At 40.0% G+C, this 23,176-nt stretch overlaps 1 protein-coding gene across 2 annotated transcripts in view; it reads left to right on the forward strand.

The window, feature by feature from the left end:
- STRA6 (signaling receptor and transporter of retinol STRA6) overlaps window positions 1–23,176 on the forward strand; it is a 62,572-nt gene that overhangs the window by 28,591 nt on the left and 10,805 nt on the right. For both annotated transcript variants that reach the window (XM_069981195.1, XM_069981204.1), the window contains exons 8-14: window positions 14,213–14,280; window positions 15,247–15,317; window positions 15,450–15,511; window positions 15,615–15,777; window positions 17,388–17,463; window positions 21,064–21,197; window positions 22,819–22,936. In XM_069981195.1, coding sequence (XP_069837296.1) covers window positions 14,213–14,280; window positions 15,247–15,317; window positions 15,450–15,511; window positions 15,615–15,777; window positions 17,388–17,463; window positions 21,064–21,197; window positions 22,819–22,936 — 692 coding nt within the window. The remainder of the gene's footprint in view (window positions 1–14,212; window positions 14,281–15,246; window positions 15,318–15,449; window positions 15,512–15,614; window positions 15,778–17,387; window positions 17,464–21,063; window positions 21,198–22,818; window positions 22,937–23,176) is intronic.

Genomic DNA, 23,176 nt, shown 5'->3' on the forward strand with positions numbered 1-23,176 from the left:
CACACTTGTAGAAACGCCCTTGGAGTACTTCATAGACTTCAGAATAACTGCAAAGTCAGATGCTTTTAAGGCCTACAGGATATTGTCATGTATTAAAAAAAGGCATGACAAAGGACATAATGTTATTTGCTGTGCAAAGTATCAGTGCATCAATGCAAGGAATATACTGTTCTGTTCTAGGCACCAGTTCATAGAATGGATGTCCTAGAGCTGGAAAGAACACAGATATAAGCATCTATACTAATAAGTGGCATGGAGGATCTTAGTTATGAAGAAAGATTAAAGAATTCAGTTTATTCAAAATACCTCAGCCTGTCATAGAAGTAATAGTTGGAGCATCAGAAAAGCAGGATTTTGATCCAGTCTGATTGCCACTCAGGATCAGGAGGGAATTTTATTATTATTTTTTTAATCACATATTAGTTAATGCCTTATGGCTTTTGTACCTTACTCAGGATTCATTTGTAGAAACAAAGTTCTAGTTACCATAACCCTCTCCTTCATCTCCACATCTTCTCCCTGACCTTAGTTGAACTTGATGGATATAATTTTATATCTGCTCCTGTTGAGACCTCAGTGTGGTCCTCTGCCCGTAAAGTACGTCTGAGACTATACTTTTGGTCATGATTCAGTGTGCAGTGGCATCTCACAAGAAGTCCACTTGTGCTCTGGGATGTTGCTTGCAATAGTCTCTTGTAGCTAGAACTGGCATGTCCCACATTCACCACCATACATTGTGAAATAAATAGAAAATAGAGTAAAGACATTGACAAGGTTAGAAATAATGGTTTGTATTTGAAATAACATTGTTTTTACATCAAACTTTGCTTTCGTCAAAGAATCCACCTTTTGCAGCAATTACAGCATTGCACACCTTTGGCATTCTAGCTATTAATCTGTTGAGGTAAGCTGGAGAAATTGCACCCCACGCTTCTAGAAGCAGCTCCCACAAGTTGGATTGGTTGGATGGGCACTTCTGGCGTACTATACGGTCAAGCTGCTCCCACAACAGCTTAATGGGGTTCAGATCTGGTGACTGCGCTGGCCACTCCATTACCGATAGAATACCAGCTGCCTGCTTCTGCTGTAAATAGTTCTTGCACAATTTGGAGGTGTGTTTAGGGTCATTGTCCTGTTGTAGGATGAAATTGGCTCCAATCAAGCGCTGTCCACTGGGTATGGCATGGCGTTGCAAAATTGAGTGACAGCCTTTCTTATTCAGAATCCCTTTTAGGCTATATTTACACTACGTATATGTCCGGCCATGTGCGGCTAAAACTACGGCCGTGGGAAAATAGACATACGGCCGAATTAGACATGCGGCCAAATCTTTAGAAAGTGAGGCAAACACCTCCTGAATGCATCTGGGAAAGCAGAGCAACAGTATTACAGGAATCGGCATTACGGGGTTAGCGATCCTCTGCAATGCCGATGTCTCTCATGGTTAATATATTAAATTAATAAAACATATTTTCGTTGTAATAAAGTCACTTTTGTTGTTCAATAATTTAATTCTAACGAATCCATCATTGTGCAATTAAATATACTGTTAAAATAAATATATATATCAATAAATGTATATTTATACATACATTTATTTTTTTACAGTATATTTAATTGCACAAGTATGGATTTGTTTAAATTAAATTATTGAACAACGAAACTGTTTTCATTATAACAAAAATGTATTTTATTAATTAAATATTAATTAGTACAGGAAGTTCCATTAAGCCGTTAATTCATATTCCCGGTAAATAGGGCATTCTGTACTAATCAATACTTTACTTTAATTAAAACATCAAATGTTTCTTCTAATTATGCTATCACAATAGCATTATTAGAAGAAACATCTTGAATCATATGTGCGATCAGCTGATCAGCTGATCGCACATATAAAAGAGCTGTCCGCAGCACAGTGACTTCATTGTGCCGCCGACGGTGAAGAGACAAGATGGAAGAGAGAAGAGAGAAGAGCAAGACATCGGAGAGTGAGTATAAAGCTCTCCCCACCCCCCAGCACTGCACCCATTCCAGCAAGGAAGGGGGGTCACTTAACCCCTTCCTTGCTGGTTTGGGTGCAGTCTGACATCAGTCTGGCCCCCAAGGGGTTAATGGGGATGCAATACATCCTCCCTTAACCCCTTGGGGGCCAGACTGTAAGCAGCGATCTGTAAAGATGCTGCATACTGTAAGGTGCACAACACCGCTCACAATGATGGGTGTTGTGCTCCTGTTTGTGTGTTTTTTGTGTGTTTCTCCCTTTTTGTTTTTCAGATATCGGTATCCAGTGGATTACGTCAGATTCCATGGACTATGTCGATGACCAGCGGTTGTTTTTTTTTTTGTTTGTTTTTTTTTTTAATAAAATGGTCAATGAGGGGTGTGGGGGTGTTTTTATTTGAATAAAAAAAAAATTTCACTTGTGTCTTGTCTTTATTTCTTTACTTTATAGACTTAGTAGTGGAAGCCGTCTAATAGACGGAATCCATTACTAAGTCGGGGCCTAGTGTTAGCCGGTATAAAATGACTAACACTAACCCCCCCCATTATTACCCCAGTACCCAATGCCACCAGGGGTACTGGGAAGAGCCGGGTGCCAGTGGTCCCGGAGCATCAAAATTGGCGATCCTAGACTGGGGCGGCAGCAGGCTGGTAAGATTTAGGCTGGGGAGGGCCTAAACCAATGGCTCTTCCCACCCTGGTGTTACCAGGCTGCTGTTGCTTGGTTTTTAACCTGGCTGGTTATAAAAATAGGGGGGACACTTTGCGTTTTGTTTTTTTTTATTCATTTATTTAAAAAAAAAAAAAAAGCATAGGGTCCCCCCTATTTTTATAACCAGCTGGGTTAAAAACCAAGCAACAGCAGCCTGGTAACACCAGGGTGGGAAGAGTTTTGGCCCTCCCCAGCCTAAATCTTACCAGCCTGCTGCCGCCCCAGTCCAGGAGCGCCAATTTTGACACTCCGGGACCACTGGCACCCAGCTCTTCCCAGTACCCCTGGTGGCATTGGGTACTGGGGTAATAATGGGGGGTTAGTGTTAGCCATTTTATACCGGCTAACACTAGGCCCCGACTTAGTAATGGATTCCGTCTATTAGACGGCTTCCACTACTAAGTCTATAAAGTAAAGAAATAAAGACAAGACACAAGTGAAAAAAATTTTTTTATTCAAATAAAAACACCCCCACACCCCTCACTGACCATTTTATTAAAAAAAAAACAAAAACAAAAAACAACCGCTGGTCATCGACGTAGTCCATGGAATCTGACGTAATCCACTGGATACCGATATCTGAAAAACAAAAAGGGAGAAACACACAGAAAACGCACAAACAGGAGCACAACACCCATCATTGTGAGCGGTGTTGTCCACCTTACAGTATGCAGCATCTTTACAGATCGCTGCTTACAGTCTGGCCCCCAAGGGGTTAAGGGAGGGTGTATTGCATCCCCCTTAACCCCTTGGGGGCCAGACTGATATCAGACTGCACCCATACCAGCAAGGAAGGGGTTAAGTGACCCCCCTTCCTTGCTGGGATGGGTGCAGTGCTGGAGGGGTGGGGAGAGCTTTATACTCACTTTCTGATGTCTTGCTCCTCTCTCTTCTCTCTTCCATCTTGTCTCTTCACCGTCCGTGGAACAATGAAGTCACTTTGCTGCGGACTGCTCTTTTATATGTGCGTTCCGCTGATCGCACATATGATTCAAAATGTTTCTTCCAATAATGCTATTGTGATAGCATAATTAGAAGAAATATTTGATGTTTTAATTAAAGTAAAGTATTGATTAGTACAGAATTCTCTATTTACCGGGAATATGAATTAACGGCTTAATGGAGCTTCCTGTACTAATTAATATTTAATTAATAAAATCAGTTTCGTTGTTCAATAATTTAATTTAAACAAATCCATACTTGTGCAATTAAATATACTGTAAAAAAATAAATATATATATAAATATACATTTATTGATATATACATTTATTTTAACAGTATATTTAATTGCGCAATGATGGATTCGTTAGAATTAAATTATTGAACAACGAAAGGGACTTTATTACAACGAAAATGTTTTTTATTAATTTAATATATTAACTATTAGAGGCATCGGCATTCGGCATTATTGCTGGCTATTTTTTAAGTACTCCGTACTGGACCGCCTGTAAATTCACGGCCGTGAATTTGCACAGTTCTGGCCTCAAACAATGGTCTTGTTAATTTTTTACGGGTCCGCTTACGATCGGGTCGTAGGCTCATACGTAGTGTGCACTGTACAGCCGTATATCGTATACTTTCCAGCGTACGCATTAACCTCAAAAGTATGGGCGAATATTCGCGGCTCGCACTACGGCCGTACATATACGTAGTGTGAACATAGCCTTACCCTGTACAAATCTCCCACCTTACCAGCACCAAAGCAACCCCAGACCATCACATTACCTCCACCATGCTTAACAGATGGCGTTAGGCATTCTTCCAGCATCTTTTCATTTGTTCTGCGTCTCACAAACGTTCTTCTTTGTGATCCAAACACCTCAAACTTGGATTCATCTGTCCACAACACTTTCTTCCAGTCTTCCTCTGTCCAATGTCTGTGTTCTTTTGCCCATCTTAATCTTTTATTGAGCAGTCTCAGATATGGCTTTTTCTTTGGCACTCTGCCCTGAAGCCCAAAATCTTGCAGCCACCTCTTCACTGTAGATGTTGACACTGGTGTTTTGCGGGTACTATTTAATGGAGATGCCAGTTGGGGACCTGTAAGGCGTCTGTTTGTCAAACTAGAGACTCTAATGTGCTTATCTTCTTGCTTAGTTGTGCAACGCGGCCTCCCACTTCTTTTTCTACTCTGGTTAGAGCCTGTTTGTGCTGTCCTCTGAAGGGAGTAGTACACACCGTTGTAGGAAATCTTCAATTTCTTAGCAATTTCTCGCATGGAATAGCCTTCATTTCTAAGAACAAGAATACACTGTTGAGTTTCAGATGAAAGTTCTCCTTTTCTGGCCATTTTGAGCGTTTAATTGACCCCATGCTCCAGAAACACAATCTGCTCAAAGGAAGGTCAGTTTTGTAGCTTCTGTAACGAGCTAGACTGTTTTCAGATGTAAGAACATGATTGCACAAGGGTTTTCTAATCATCAATTAGCCTTCTGAGCCAATGAGCAAACACATTATACCATTAGAACACTGGAGTAATAGTTGCTGGAAATGGGCCTCTATACACCTATGTAGATATTGCACCAAAAACCAGACATTTGCAGCTAGAATAGTCATTTACCACATTAGCAATGTATAGAGTGTATTTGTTTAAAGTTAGGACTAGTTTAAAGTTATCTTCATTGAAAAGTACAGTGCTTTTCCTTCAAAAATAAGGACATTTCAATGTGACCCCAAACTTTTGAACGGTAGTGTATATGTATTATGTGTCGACTCAGATCAAGAAACAATTTAAGAACCACACAAATAAACATTGATAACATAGGTAAAAACCAGTTCCCAGCACAGTGCAGACAACTAGCAATGCTAAAAAACAGAAAATCGCTACAACCATATACATGCCTGTAATGCAGGTCTGAACCTTCTCCTAGATGCAAGCGTGGTATAGGAGGCGTCGCTAGTGCCCTGGAACTCACAGGGCTGGTCAAAATGCAATGTCCAGAAAGTATTCCAGCGAGACAGCCATCCTTGATAAAATCCACTTTTATTTAACTTGGACAAAAATAGAATAAAACATCCAGCACATGGATAGTGCGACGCGTTTCGACGTTAGTACGTCTTAATCACTGCATAAGTACATTGTGTGCATGAAACATATAAATAGTGCTCAAAACAATTAAAACACAAAGGGAAGCTCACCTGTATCCGTGTCCAGCAAACATCATAGAGTGGCCTAGCAATCAGCAATGAGGTGAATCACCAACATGCAGCTGGACACAGGACAGGTGAGTAACAGCTCCATCTGGTGGACAGGAGGAATCATGCATGAGAGGGTATCAATACAAATACATTAGGTCCGTTTTGTAATTTAACCCTTTGGGAAAACGGGAACCCAGATTGAGAATCCAATACGCTTCTCTATTCAACAGCTTGCGCTGCCAATCCCCTCCTCTTGCATCTTTATACACCTTCTCTATACCAAAAAATGAGAAAAACTTTGTTTCATCATTATGAATGTCTACAAAATGTCGTGCGGCACCGGACATATGAGTACTCTTTTTTGCAATGTCATGAAGATGTTCCGCAATTCTAACTTTTAATTTACGTGAGGTACATCCTACATATAACTTATTACACGCATTGCACTCTATTCCATAAATTATATGATCACTATCACAATTGATAAATGAATTGATTTTATAAATTTTCTTTCTTTCACAGTCTTGGAAAGTATTAGTTTTTTTAGCCACTTTGCATACATTGCATCGTCTCCCACCGCACGGGAAAAAACCAGTCTGGGTAAAAACGTAATAAAATATGGTTATCCCAGACTGTTTTTTTCCCGTGCGGTGGGAGACGATGCAATGTATGCAAAGTGGCTAAAAAAACTAATACTTTCCAAGACTGTGAAAGAAAGAAAATTTATAAAATCAATTCATTTATCAATTGTGATAGTGATCATATAATTTATGGAATAGAGTGCAATGCGTGTAATAAGTTATATGTAGGATGTACCTCACGTAAATTAAAAGTTAGAATTGCGGAACATCTTCATGACATTGCAAAAAAGAGTACTCATATGTCCGGTGCCGCACGACATTTTGTAGACATTCATAATGATGAAACAAAGTTTTTCTCATTTTTTGGTATAGAGAAGGTGTATAAAGATGCAAGAGGAGGGGATTGGCAGCGCAAGCTGTTGAATAGAGAAGCGTATTGGATTCTCAATCTGGGTTCCCGTTTTCCCAAAGGGTTAAATTACAAAACGGACCTAATGTATTTGTATTGATACCCTCTCATGCATGATTCCTCCTGTCCACCAGATGGAGCTGTTACTCACCTGTCCTGTGTCCAGCTGCATGTTGGTGATTCACCTCATTGCTGATTGCTAGCCCACTCTATGATGTTTGCTGGACACGGATACAGGTGAGCTTCCCTTTGTGTTTTAATTGTTTTGAGCACTATTTATATGTTTCATGCACACAATGTACTTATGCAGTGATTAAGACGTACTAACGTCGAAACGCGTCGCACTATCCATGTGCTGGATGTTTTATTCTATTTTTGTCCAAGTTAAATAAAAGTGGATTTTATCAAGGATGGCTGTCTCGCTGGAATACTTTCTGGACATTGCAACTAGCAATGCTAGTTGGCTGAACAGCCAATCCCACACCTACTATTTATGAGGAAGTGACTGAACATAAATAAGGCTTTTCAGAACCCTAATAGCTTATTCCCACGTTCCGTATAACACAGAACCAATGGATTGGGAAGCCTTGTCTTTCCCTGCCCAGCATCATGTATTAATATGATTCCATAATCTCCTGTGTGGCTGCTACATTGCAGCGCTGTGCACATTCAAACACTTCCCCGCTCCTAGGATCATATTGATCATCATGGAAATGGTGCACTATAGGGCTTTCCCATCCATAGGTTTGGTGTTATTTAGAACATGGGAATAAGCCCTAACTGTTCCACAGGAAACAAATTTAGTAGCTATTCACACTGTGTTTTCACTGTCCGTTCTGTATAAGTATCTCAAACTCGCCCTTACTGGAAAAAAAAATCTATACAGAAGATATTTGTATTGTGAAATTTTCAGGTTCATAGAGATCTATTATATGTTCAGCAGAAAGATCAGGAGAATTTAACAATGAAACATTACCCAAGGTCTCCATAGACCTCTATGGGGACTGAAGTTTATTTAGTACATTAAAAGCAGCCATACAACAATCACATGAAGCCAGCTGTATATAGTATATTTTCATATTAATCGTGTGGTTGTCCAGACTTTATATAAAGGTGAGTGTGTGTGTTTGTGTTGCCATGGCTTATTCCTTTTACTTATTTATGCGCATCAAGGTCTTAGCTATTCAGGGCATTTCTCCTTGGAAACACAGAAGGTTTGGTGTTATAGTTGCTCCTAGCAATTAGCTGCCTTGTTGTGGCCTGGCAATGTGCTGTGGCCTTGGTAGAGATGGCTGAGATTTTAATTATAGTGTTTAACAATGTAATGGCGGTAACCCATCAGGCCGCGGAGCCGTATGAAAAACAGCTTGTAATAATAACAATTCCTTTATTTATATATGAAAAGCAGAGTATAGCTCTGTGATCACATATAAGTATGGTATGTCTTTACATTTAGCAGCCCCAAGATTGTATAAAAAAGAAAATGACAAGCTGCAGCACAATAAGAAACATTTTTGTGTGTTTTTTTCTTTTCAATAAAGGAATACTCTGGTTAATGCAAATTCAGTTTTGGCAAATGCTTTCTAGTTTTCACTGGAAATGACATGATGTCATGCTGGTCACTGGAGGTTTTCTAGTGCTGTACTGATGCCCCCTCTGGCTGCAGTAGATAAATAACAAAGCACATCCAGCTCTCTCTTCCATGTGCTCACCCCAACAAACCTCAGCCAATAGCGGTTATTGTTTTAATGTTACACTAGGATTAAATTCAGGTGCATGCTTTCCCTTAGCCAAGTGTTTATTGCTTAGGCTACGTGCACACAGAGCAAAAGTGGCGGAATTCAGCAGCTAATTCTTCAGTGTGGGGAGAAAAGGCGCGTGAGCCTCCCATAGACTCTCATTGTGACAGTGCGGCTGGCTGCATTCTGCGGCATAGTGCATGTCTGTTTCAATTTTGTGAAGTTATGCAATTGTAATATTTGTGAGACTGCATGTGTATTCTAAAATATATCTTTAAGAAGAGGCTGGCCAAGTTTGTAGGTGTTCCTGTAAAAACTCCCATGAACATTTTGGAAGCACAGTCATGAGCAAGATTACTTAAAGGAGAAGTCCGGCCACAACAAAATTTATCAACCACACCTTGTTCCATTGTGGAACAGCATCTCTGCCGCCATGTAATTTGAATCAACCCGGATTGGTAGATCCTCCTCCTGCAGGATGACAGGTTAGGGACACTGTTGTCTAACGCTTTAACTATGTAAATTGACAGGATATGTCGAGGTGACTCCGTTTCCAGCTGCAACTGAGCAAATACTTTTTCTATATTGGCATATACAGAGTGGTATGAACCCATTTTGGCCAGGGATGAACCCATCACTACTCACTATAGAGGGTATAACTCGCTTGACTCTGCATCAGTTTGGAGGATATCTTAGTGTCTGAGTTCAAAAGAGAGCTTGGACGGTACACAGTTATCTCTAGGGTTGTTTTTATTTTATTTATTTTTTAATAATAATGGTTACTTTTGTCATAGAGGGGGATAGCGCCCCTCGAGAGCAGGATTTATTGATTAGCTCCGTAATTTTTGGGAGTATTACACTGGCATATCTTTAGCAAAATGCGAAAGATATACCATCTGGCCCTAGGGACCAGTCGTTTGGTAGCTTTCGAAAGACTAGTTGTACTTTGTGCAGGGAGAAAGGGTTATCAAGCTCAAGCTTAGAGCTCTCAGCTATTTTAGGCAAATTTAAAGATTTTAGAAATTGGGTTATTTGGGCCCGCGGACTTGGGCCATCTGTCTTATATAGTTCTGAGAAAAAATGTACACATTTTTCCTCAATTTCTTATGGATCGTTAATTATTTTCCCGTCCTTATTTTTGAGCATGGTGATTTCCTTTTTGTTTTCCTGTGCCTTAATAATGGTGGATAGTAATTTATTGGGCCTATTTCCCTCGGTAAAGTAGCTTTGATTTGGAAAAAAATATTTGTGTTGAGCTTTTTCTTATAAGTAGGATGTGTACTGTTTTTGGGCATTCCGTAGAGTTTGTAACCTTGCGTATGACTGATTTATTTCATACATCTCTTCCTGTTTCTTTACTGCATTTTTTTCTAACTCTTTATAGGGAAACTATTTTTTTTACAATGCAATATTTCTTTACTAACTAAGCCTCTAGTAAAGGCTTTTAAAGTGTCCCATACTATCTGTATGGATGCTGTTACACTATTTATTTGCCAGAACACCTCTATTTCATTTGCAATAATGTTATCTTTGTCAATTATAGATTGCCAGTGTGGATTAATCTTTGTATTGCAGTTTCTATTTTCCCTCGGGATTGCTCCACCCAACACATGACAACCAAATGTACCAGTGTTTGTGTTCTGAAAGAACCTTAGGTTCATGTCATTTTTATTTTTACTAGCGCTCGTCTATCACATAACACCAGGTCTATCCGTAAGGCCATGGAGTAGGTGGAGCTAAAGCATGAAAATGCCTGCTTAGCATCACAGAGACAGTGCCAAGCATCCTCCAGTCCCACCTCCCAGGCAAACCTCACCAGGGGGAGGGATGCGAGGGGGCGATCACCCCGCCGCCAGACCTGTCTTTCGCCAGATCCATAACAGAGTTAAAGTGTTAAAGTCTCCCATAATTATGACTGGTGTCCCCCGTTTGTCATTGTGAAATCCACCAATTTAAAAAAAAACTTCCAGCATGAATGGGGCAGTGTGTGTGTGTGGGGAAACATAGGCTGTGGTCAGAATTAATTCTTCGTCAAACACACAACAGTATAGGAAGATATATCTTCACCTATAATCAATACTTTTTTGTTTAGCTATTAATTTCGCTTGTTGATTGATTAATTATTATGGACATACCTGCAGAATATTCTAAACAACAGTGTATGAAACTCATGTGCGGTCCAGTGTCTTTTTAATTGTGTTATGGTTTTACTGGAACATGTGTTTCCAATAAGCACACTATAGCCGGGAGGAGTCTGTTATTTAGATGAAACATAGCTTACCGCTTCATCTTGTCTCCCATTCCTCTCACATTACATGTTAGTTTATAAACTGCTGTTATAGATTACAAGTATATTAATGTTAGTGTGTGCAGATCACTCTGTTATAGTTTAATGCTGCTTTCTAGTAGCACTTTCTTTTTTTTAAGGATTTTCTTTGTATTTAAGTTGAAAAAGGAACAAGAAAAGACATGCAATAATGTAGGTCTTGTGGGGCTAAGATATAACATTAATAAACAATTAACAGGGAATATACATAGTATAATAAGAAATAAGAATAGGAATGGGATGTATCACCTAGGAGAGATACTACAGTATAAAGCATGTCCAAGGAATACTGAACAGGGAAAGGGATAGGGGACAATTTGTAATAGCAGGGACCTGGGGTTATATTGTTACACAAGCAAGCATCAGTTACAGGATATCATTTGTAGTCAAATTGAATGTATAGCTTATACATTTAGGCTATGGTCACTTTTTTTGGACTGCTTTTTCCTGCTGTACTATCAGTGGCACTTTATCTGATTTTTATTGGATATTCCCTAGAACATTTTCAATTTAAAATTTTATTTTATAAAAGAAGGGAAGTTATCAACATTGTCAGCTCCACATGAACATTGGTCCGGACGTGCCAGCCATTTTAGTGGAACAGGGGATAAGGAGCTTCCAAAATCTTTTATCTCTAAAGCAGTGGAGAATCTAATAGGGAGAAATCCAATCCTCTTTGACACATCTGGGGTTCTTTGACAATTCCCACAGTCATTAGATTGTTGGAGGATGCTGTCAAAATTTACATGATCTGTCGACAAAAGGCTCACATGTAACACCAGCTTAAGCCTTTTGCTGGCATGGATGTACAATGAAATGAAAGTCTAAGATTCAGGAATTTTTTTCGTGCTTTTAAATGACAACTTTGGCATTGACATGGTGAGGACCAAAGGGTAGTGTTATGATCATAGCAAATTGAGGAAGCCCTAGTGAAGATATCCATAGGCTAACCTATATAAGGGAAAACCCCTGGGTCTAGTAAAGTCCAGGGATGAACCTGATCCAAATCCTGGTGATTAAGCATACAGTATGCATCCGCTACCAATAAAAAGGAATAAACAAAAGCTAAAAGAAAACTTTTATTACCCAGTGGACTGGTGTTTACTCACTACCTGTGACATGCATGCTGCTGCATAGGCAAGCCCTATAGCATCTCCTATACCTTACTCTGTTTCCCTCTCCAGCATCCTGCTTATATTTCATTTGGAACAATAAATGGAAATAATATATGGGTACACTATCTACACTTGTTTGAGTTTCAAGATAGAACACTGATATAATGTGGTCTAGGTGTAATGATACAAGTGGGTCTAGGCTGCAGAACTAGACTTCACCTATAAGAGCCACCTTAATGACCTTATGTACCATTAATGACTTTTTGTACTCATATGGGCCCCAGGTCTTTTAGTAGAGCAGGATAGGAAGACCCATAGTTGCACATGGAATACATAAAAGCTTGAATCAGAAAAAATGAGCAAGACTTAGGTGGCATGCACATGTCCCCAATCTATGGTCTGCATGCAGACTGTATACCACAGACTGCACCTTTGACCTCTCATGAAGCTCTCAGCATTATAATTTATTATGATACTGGAAGCTCCGAAACAGCTAAGGTTCTATGCTGCTAAACTGATATGGCTGTGTCAATACAGGAGCATGGAGCTTTAACTATTTCAAAGCTCCCAGCATAATAATAAATTATGATATCAAGAGTTCCATAAGAGGTCAAAAGCGCAGTCTGTGGTATACAGTCGGCATGCGGACCATATGCCATGGACGTAGGCATGCCACCCAAATATTCACTATGATGATTGTGGCAGATTGGAGCAGTTGTACCTACAGGATAATTAAGCAATCCACTTGCCGAGAGTAACTTACTTAGGATGGTTGCAAATGATAGGGGTAGTAGTACTCACAAATTGATTCATGCAAACCACTAACTGGCTATATCCATGTAGCCAACACTTTTATACAGAAACGCTCGGACAGGAAAATACAAGCTAGCAGCAGTAGACCAAGGATAACAAATGAAATGTTGACTACATCAGCCAAACGGGATAGAGAGCACAGACCCTCTGAAACGCAATATTACAAGCATCTGCACAGAGGTAAATGGTTGTTAAAATAACCTAGGAAAGGCACAAGCCACACTAACAGGTAGATACAACCAAAATCATGGATCCATTCCCCTGGCCAAAAAAAAAAAAAAAAAATTGCAGGCAGGTATCAGTGCCGGATGGCGCGTCCAGCGATCTGGCCCCAATTTTAACACACAGAATGCTTAAAACTGTCCCATTAAAATGAATAGGATCAGTTCAAAGATCTGTTTCCCTACAGCGCTTTTCTCCTGCACAAGGGGGAAAAGGATCTTTGCACTGACCCAATTCATTTCAATTGGACAGTTTAAAGCATCTGGCATGTTAATAGTTTCGCCAGATTTCCGGAAATGCCGCACGTCAGAACACTGCTTGCAGAATTCTGCCTTGATGTTTAATGTAAAAAAATATAGGACAACCAATGACAACTGATACATTTCTGTCATCAGTTGTCACAAAAGAAGGATGTCAGACCACCAGATATATATAAACCCAGCCTGAAGTGCATGTGAGAAAGGTCCCTTGACAAATACTGCTACATGTTTTACATTTTGCTCGGTATAACATGCTAGAGTGTGTAGGTTTAACCTTCCTAGCCCAGCCTCCCTCTTGGCTAATGGAAAGGAAACTGGTTTAGACTATTTAGTCATGTGCTGTCTGGAGTACTGTAAGGAGAGGTGATAAGTACTCTAACATCCCCTCCACAGCTAGGCTAAACTCACACTGAGCAAAAGCAGCGGAATTCTGCCACAGAGCCCCCGCCGCAGAATCCCGCCTGAGTGTGTCAATAGGATGCCATGCGTGCCACCGCTCAAAGAACTGACATGATGCACCCGATGCACTAAGAATGATTATATTACCTGTAAAATACTAAGTAAATCCTCAAAACATGACCTGTTGGTGGCCATGAGGACTAGAATTGAGAAGCACTGGTATAAGGTGTATGGTGGCCTTCAGCAACAAATGATGAACTCTAAAACAGCTGTGTACAGATGGTTGCTTCATCCTCCTAGAAAAGACTCTACACTAGTTTGGGGAAGATGAGATAGTTTATTTCTTTCTGTAGAAAAACTGATATTGCAATATGATGTAATGGAAACAGTATGCAACAGCTAAAAAATGTAGCTGGGATACTAATTATATCAAAGTAGAAGGCTTGAATACTTTGTATTTAGTGTTACAATGATGTAACTTTTTTTTATTTTTTAGTTGTCTGAAAGAAATTATTATCTGAAATATCTGAAAAACCTTCTGAGGCGGAAAGCATCCAAAACTAGGTCTGTAAATTCTCGACAAGATAGCTGTTATGCAAATATGTGCACTTATATGAACAGGCCAATAATTTGTTCATTTTAGATTTTTAAGGTTATTGATTACTGTAGTAACTGTCATGACTAGTTCTCATTACTGCAATATGGGTGCATGTTTTTACAATGGGGGGATTTATCATCCATGAGTCCCATCCTGGAGATTTTTTTCTGAGGCTGCTGCATGGCAACCCCACATATGCTGAATTTCTTGGGAGGTGGGTGTCTTGTAAGGGTGGGGACTTAGTTTAGACTGACATAAAGCTACATCTTGATAAATATCCCCTTTGTGCTTACAGTTGAATAATGTTTGCACCAATTTAATGGAACAGTTTTAATTTTTCAAAGAGTAATTGAAAATTGTTTTGTCTTTAACAAGTTCAAAACACATGGGGGAGATTTGTACTGGTGTAAAGTAGAATTGTCTTGGTTGCCTCTAGCCACCAATCAGATTCCACTTTTCATTCTACACATATTCTTTGGAAAATGAAAGGTGGAATCTGATTGGTTGCTAGGGGCAACTAAGACAATTCTACTGTACACCAGTTTGATAAATCTCCCCCATGGAGTGCAAAGCTATGCTATGTACTATGTACTGTATGTTTGGCTATGTATGCCATTGTTAAAAAGGTAACTTTAATGCAGTGTTTCATAACCTGTAAAAAAATGACTTCAGAATACCAGAAAGCTGGGTACCAGAAAGCTGGGTACTAACAAGTTAAGGAACATTGCCATAAAGTATATTTTTGGGGTGATCTTGTAATTTTGAATAGCTTTGTATCCCACATATTTTAACATGTTTATGATAAGATATCCAGAGGTAAACCCTGTCAGGCCATATTTATTATCATGACGATTATAAGAAAGTCTCTCAGAATTGACAGTATTTATAGGTAATTAACCGAAATTAACCAAGACTGTCTCTGTGTTTTACAGCAAAGATTCGGTCAGTATCGGCTCCCAGGTGTCACTCAATCTCTGCTCCTATCTTTGTTCTTCTAACATAGGTAAAGTACTCCATGTCTCCTTCAGTGTCTTACAATACTAACACTGTAGAGATACAGGTCAGAGTCACTGACATGGCAGTCACGTTTGTTGCACACTTTTTACTTCACTACAATTTAATTTTTTTTCCACAGGTTTTTGCTTATCACAAAGATCCTTACTGGCAGCTACAGCATCTATACTATCTGCCTATCAGGTAACATGCAGGGGTGACATACATACAGGTAACATACAGGTGTTTATGAGACAGGTGGGACTGGCAAACCAAACCATTCACATTTTGTCCCTGAAACCCCCAGGTGGCCCTCCTTCTCCTGGCAGGATTCCTTCCAACAGTACAAAAGATCCGCAGCTCTATTGATTCAGAGTTTATACTCATGCTAGCCGGCTTTGGAGTAATTGTAGACGAAGACAAGAAAAAAGCAGTGGACTACATTGTGTACTATATCTGGACAGTGGAAGGTGAGATACCTATGTCAATTATAAGCACAGAGGGGGGAGATTTATCAATCTGGGTTAAACACAGCCGTTGGAATTTGCCCAAAATAGCCAATCACAGCTCAGGTTTCATATCTAATAAATAAAACCTGAGCAGTAATTGATTGCTATGGGCAGATTGCACCAGATTTCGTTTGGCACAGATTGACAAATATGGGCCAAATTGTTTGAAAAAGAGGAGATCAAACAATATAGGACGCGGTATTTATTGTGGAAAAACAGTTCTGGTTAAATAAGAAGTCAGTGGGGTCTGTTGATGGCATTTCGAATTTTCACGATAACAATCGCATTTGAGAGATAATCGGCTCGTGTAAACACAGAAAACGATCAAACGACGAGAGGAAAATCATTCATTGTGATCTTTCAACATGTTCTCAAATCGTCATTGGTTGTTTGCTAAAAATTCGCAGATTGCTTCGTGTAAACAGTCTTTCAAAGGTTCACCCTATGTAAAAGATGGGCTTAAGCGATCTTAAAAATGACTGATCGTTATAAAAACCAGATGACCAGAATGATTAGGAAACTCCAACATTGTAAGTAGTGTATGTGGAGGTACATGTTTTCATGGCCAAAGCCAGAAATAGACCCAGCAGGTAGGAGAAGTATAAATGAAAAACTGACACATGATGTATATTTCTTGTGTTGTACACATGTTGTGACATGGATATTTATTTTCTTAGATCATTTGCAATTAAAGGGGTTTTCTAAAGATTAGAATTTTCTGTGGTATAGTGTGGGGGTCAAAATTGTAAGTGGGCTGGTGAGGTTCCAGTCTGGTAATATCCACAGGGGTCCGACCTCTGGGACCATCGTCAGTCATGAAATTGAGCTCAGCGATCTTTGGAAGCCTCATAGAGAATGAGTGTATACTCTCTACTGTGCCTTTCATTTGTGAGACAATTTATCTTCGTTCTCAGGATCGATGGTAAACCCAATGGTCAAATTTTCACCAACCAGTTAGTTAGTCCCTATCCTAGAGTAAAGAACAACTTTTAAACCGTGGATACCCCTTGGACAGTTTGTTAAAGGAGTTATCCATGTTTGAAAAGCATGGCCACTTTTTTTCCAGAAACATAACTTCTTCTGTCCCTAGTCTGGGTGTAGGTTTTACAGCTCAGTTCCATTGAAGTGAATGGAGCAGAATAGCAATACCCATTACCTTTAGGCTGGGTTCACACTATGTATATTTGAGGCTGTATTTGTGAGGCTGTATAGCAACCAAAACCAGGAGTGGATTGAAAACACAGAAAGGCTCTGTTCACATAATGTTGTAATTGAGTGGATGGCCATCATTTAATGGCAAATATTTGCTGTTATTTTAAAACAACGGCTGTGGTATTGAAATAATGGCCGTTATTTACTGTTATATGGCGGCCATCCACTCAATTTCAACATTGTGTGAACAGATCCTTTCTGTGTTTTCAATCCACTCCTGGTTTTGGTTGCTATGAGGACCTGACATGAGGACCAAATACAGCCTCAAATATACATAGTGTGAACCCAGCCTAAGACATATTTGTACCGGTATTAGTAAATGTACTATTTTCATTTTATTTTATTTTTCTTGCATACAGTATGTTACATTGCTGCCATGTTGTTGTCCTGTGCTGTAACACTGACAATGCTGCTGCGAGCACTAGTGAAACACAGGTAAGATGATTTTGCAGGGCATAATCTAAACCAATATGCAGGGAAGGGGGATTGTTTTAGTTTAGAACAAATTAACTCTCTTTCTTGTTCTTGAACTGCCTCTGGTATTTAATGGAATTATCCAGCGCTACAAAAACAAGGCCACTTTCTTCCAGAGACAGCACCACTCTTGTCTCCAGTTTGGGTGGGGTTTTGTAACTTAGTTCCGTTGAAGTGAATGGAGCTTGACTGCAAACCACACCTGAACTGGAGACAAGTGTGGTGCTGTCTCTTCAAGAAAGTGGCCATGTTTTTGTAGCACTGAATAACCCCTTTAACCCCTTAACGACACATGATGTGTTTACTCGTCATGCGGCCGTTAAGGGTAAACAGAGAGGGCTCCCTGCGTAAGCCCTCTCGACAGCCCACAGTCCCCAGTTGCTATGTGCAGCCAGGGACCAATGGGTATTAGCCATTGTGGCCGATCGCCGCTTCTGGGTAGTTAACTATTTAAATGCAGCTGTCAAAGCTGACAGCTGCATTTATATAGTCCTTGGCCCCCTGTCGCTGGTGTCTAGTGATCTCTCCCCCGCAATGTGATCGCAGAGGGGAGCTCCCTTCTACTGAGCCGGCTGGGGCTCAGTGTCGGAATGACACTGATCCAAGCTCTGCAATCAGTGCATCTGGTCTGCTGCAGACCAGAATAATAGAGCACTGATCTGATGGATCAGTGTTCTATTATAGACACAGCATTGATCTCAATGGGAGATCAGTGCTGTGTATATAGAAGTCCCCCAGGGGATTTCTTATTGTTATATGTAGAAAAAAATAAAGTTTTTTCATTAATTAAATATCCCCTCCTCTAATAAAAGTTTAAACCACCTCCCTTTTCCCATTTTATAAATAAATAAATTAACATGTTTGATAATCTCACAAACTACTAAATTATCACATTCCTGATCTCGGTAAATTACATAAGGACAAAAACCCACCAAAGTGCAAAGCTGCGCATTTTTGTTTAAATCAAATCCAGAAAAAAAATGTAATAAAAAGTGATCAAAATGTTGCATATATGCAAACAAGGTACCGAATGACACCTCACACAGCCCCATAGACCAAGCAATAAAAGTGTTATAAGGATGGGAACAGAGCAATTTTAAACACAATGGGGGACATTTATTAAGTCCGGTGTTTTTTATGCCGGACTTATAAATGTCCCTGCATCTCCGGCGCTACGGAGATTTGTGTAGAGGCGGACTGCCTCTACATATATCCCATGCGCGTCGGTGCGCACAGCCAAAAACCTACGCCACCTGAAAGGTGGAGTAGGTTTTCGGCGTATCTCTGAGTTGAAAAAATTATAAATCGCGTGGACTCTGAGCTCCGCGCTCCCCGTTCCGCCCCCTCCACACCCCCTCCCCGCTCCCCGGCGTAAAGTGCCAATATGCGAATATTTTTTTCGCAAATCGGCCATTTGCGAATAAAATCATTCGCATGATTCACATCGGCACTTTACGCCGAAAATCATCAGTACGCCGAATGATGCATGTCCCCCATTTTGTTTTCTTTAAAAAAGGTTTTACTTTTTTTAACCCCTTCAGGACTGGACAAATTTTTTTTTTGCGCTTTTGTTTTTTCCTCCTCATGTTTTTCTTTTTACCTACAGACCCACATGAGCCCTTATTTTTTGTGCCATTTACTGTACTTTGCAATGGCAGGCTTAATTTTTGCATAAAGAATGCTGCAAAACCAGAAAAAAATTAAATGTGTGATGAAATTGTAAAAAGAATAATTTTTTTAAAATTTGGGGAGTATTTGTATTTACATTGTTTGCCCTAGGGTAACACTGACTTTTTATGCATGTTCCACAAGTTGTTACCATTACAACGATATATAACATGTATAACTTTTATTTTATTTGATGGCTTTTAAAAAATTAAAACCCTTTTTAATAAATTAATGTTCCTTTAAAATCGCTCTATTCTCAGGCTTATAGCACTTTTATCCTTTGGTCTATGGGTCTGTGTGAGGTGTCATTTTTTACGCCATGATCTGTTCTTTCTATCGGTACCTTGTTTGCAAATATGCGACTTTTTGATCGTTTTTTATTACAATTTTTCTGGATTTGATGCGACCAAAAATGCGTAATTTGAACTTTGCCAATCCCCCCCACTAGACACCAGGAAAGGGGAAAATGAGCATTTAAAATGCAGCTGTCAGCTTTGACAGCTGCATTTAAAAGGCTAATTAAATCGGACCATGCCCGCTAATTGCCACGGTCCCGGGCTGCAGATAGCACCCGGGATTGCGGCGGTTCAAAGCGGGGTTGCCGCGTGGCCCCCCCTCTGAACTCCCCCACCCGCATGAGGACGTACAGTTACGACCTCAGGCTATGTTCACGCTACGTAAAAGTTCGGCCGTTGTTGCCATCGGCAACAACGGACGTACTTTTTGCGGAGCGCAACATAACCTTATCTGATATGGGATCCCGGCCGGAGCGTATACACATCGTATACGCTCTGGCCGGGATCCCATACGGGGCCACAAATAACTGACGTGTCAGTTTTCTGCAGCTTGAAATCAGTGAATTCCGGCCGCAGAAAGCCCTGGCAGTTCACACAGCGAAGCGAGCGGCTCTGGCCACTCGCTTCACTGTGTGCTATGGGAAGCTCTGATGTGGGCACGCGCTGATGCACTTAAGTACCCGCCGCGAGGATCCGAGCACAGACCGGCCGTTCCGTGACCCCGGCTGGGTCACGGAACGGCCGGTCTGATACGTTGCGTGAACATAACCTTAAGCAGGAAGGGGTTAAAAGTCTTCAAATAAAATTAAAGTCATGCAGGTTACATATTGTTGTAATTGTACTGACTTGAGGAACATAGATAGCATGTCAGTTTTACCATAGGTCAAACAGTGTAAACATGAAACCCCTCAAAATAAAAGGAATTGCACCTTTTTTTCCAATTTCACTGCACATATAATTTTTTTCAGGTTTTGCAGCATATTTTATAGAAAAATTAAGTCTGTATTTGCTAAGTATAATTGGTGTCGCAAAAAATAAGGGCACATGTAGGTCTGTAGGGGAAAATATGCAAGCGCAGTGACCTTTTAAACATGAGGTAAAAAAAACGAAAGCACAAAAAAGAAAACTACCTCTGTCCTTAAAGGGTTTTTAGAGCTTATCCCCATTTACTTGAATGGCTAGATGTAAATATTTAGTTTTCCTCCACATGTCAATGTATTTATCATGCATATTCGGTTTTAGAATACACATGAAAACTGTGTGTGATACACATCCCATTGTTTTTAGTGAATACACACTTTACTACAGGGCAGATTATCTCTGCTGTGGATTTGAAATCTGCACCACTGAAAATAAGGAAGTAATATGCCACTTATTGACTCTACTGTAAAATGACATCTTTACTGGCGTATCCATATCCATTTCCATCATTATACAACTTGAGACCCAAATATAGATACAGAAATTGGGTTTATAATAGGGGATAGAATTTGGCATGTAGACCAAAGGATTTTCCCTGTTTCTACCCGCATGTTCTCTCTACACATGTTCTTTCTTACCTGTTTTGTTATTTACTTTACATTTGCTGTTTTCCAAGGTGGGCGCTGCAGTCTTTATGCTCTGGTCAGGTGTCACAGGTCTTTCTAAAGCCTCGCTCTCTTCATCCATCTCCACCAGCTCTTGCCAGTTGGATGAGTCACATTAGTTACCAAGCAGCAGTGACTTGTATAGGTAATTGTTTATACCGTAACCTCTAGTCCTACCTAGGCGATACTTGCGCTACGATGACCGGAGGAGGTTTGCAGCACGGATCCCCCAATAGAAGTGACCCCCCCCCCCGCCTGGCAGCAGAGATGACAATAGCACAGAAGACATAAGAGAAGAAGACAACTACTCACCTACTTCCTCCGTGCCAGCTCAAATGTTCACCAGCACAGGGGGAGTAGGCGAGTAGTTGTCTTCTGCACTTCTGTCATCTCTGCTACTGGGCAGCACAGGGGTGAAGGGGGGGGGTAATCCATGGCACAATCTGCACTGGGACATGTCCTATTTTTTTGCAGTCGGGGTCGCGGCATGGGTCGTGTGCATTCATTTGAATGGTCCTAAAATTGTCCATGGTTGCGGATCCGTGACCACGTACAGTTTTGCGGGACATGTAAATGCAGCCTTAGTGTATTAAGAGAACCATGCCATCCCAATATGACTCATTGTTTAAGGGTACAAACCCACTTGACGTATTTGCTGCGTGAATCAGTCTTAAAAATAAGCAGGCAAAACGCAGGTTGGCTTTATACAATTGTTCTGCGTTAAAATACGCAATTGCGTATTTTTGAAGCATGAAGCTTGTTGTTAGCAAAGCATCAGTTGTTAACAACCTGTGCGAAAATTGCATGTAGCTTCATGCTTCAAAAATACGCAATTGCGTATTTTAACACAGAACAATTGTATAAAGCCAACCTGCGTTTTGCCTGCTTATTTTTAAGACTGTTTCACGCAGCAAATACGTCAAGTGGGTTTGTACCCTAAAACACATTTTTATGATAAAGAGATATATTAAGAATTGCTGATGATGTTTTTTTTTCTAATTTTTCATTTTACCATCTATATCATAAAATTATTTTTCCATACTTATTTTGGCCATTAGGCCTAATAATAAGCTGGTCAGACTCCTGCTTATTATTACAGTGAGGTTACAGTGAAAAATGACACCAGTATACAGATAAGATGGAGGCAAATTATTTACAATAAATGGCAACTCAGGCTCCCCTTCCTTGCACATCAACCTCTGCCCAAATCCCAAAGCAGGAGTACAAAACTCCCATAGAAGTGACTAGGGAACCCCTAGTCTATTACTATAAACCTCTAAATGCTGTTAAAGGGTAACGAAGATCGTTATATTATGGTGACATGATAAAATATAAAACTCCCAACACTGTCTTGCTCCTAAAGCAAGCAGTATATAGATTTTCTGGAGGTCCTATAGACTTGTATTGCATGTGTATTGGAAAGCAAGTGTATGGGATTTAATAAGGTACTAATAAGGTGCTAAAATTAAGTTAAAAACTACAACCAAAAACTAGAAATAGATTAGCAAAATTCCATGTTTCACCATGTTTCAGTCTATGGCTATGTTCCCACAACATCTTTTTTATATGAAAAACATCTGTCTTTTGATACATCATGATAATTAAAAACGTTTGTCTTTATCAAAAGACAGAAATAAAAACGACGTTGTGGGAACATAGCCCGTGGCTCTAATCAGTAAAAAAAAAAAAAAAAAGTTGCATTAACTTTAGGAACTGAGAAATAGTAACTGTAAATAAAAAGGTGTTTATGCTTCTCATTCCTGAAGGGCTGATCCTGCAGCACGTGGTCCTGTTTCTTGTTCACCTGGTTGTTACCTTCCTTGTCATTATTCCAATAGTTTATGGAAAGTTCCAGATTATGCTCCACATCCTAGAAAAAACGTGGTACGTATAATTTATGCAGAGTATATTACACAGGAAATGAGTGTGATCAGATACAAGGTGTTGTGTGAAACAAGTGCTACTACCATGCTTCCATTACCTTATTTTCTAGGCACATGAAACAAATGTTACAGTATCCCGGGAGGCCATATCAATGCAGTAGTTGTAGTTTATTCCATCTTGGCACAGTTATTAAAGTCACAAGTGACGTTTTAACCAACAGGATTATTGATAGCTTATGTA

The sequence above is a fragment of the Dendropsophus ebraccatus genome, chromosome 1 (genome assembly GCF_027789765.1).
Source record: "Dendropsophus ebraccatus isolate aDenEbr1 chromosome 1, aDenEbr1.pat, whole genome shotgun sequence".
Lineage (NCBI taxonomy): Eukaryota > Metazoa > Chordata > Amphibia > Anura > Hylidae > Dendropsophus > Dendropsophus ebraccatus.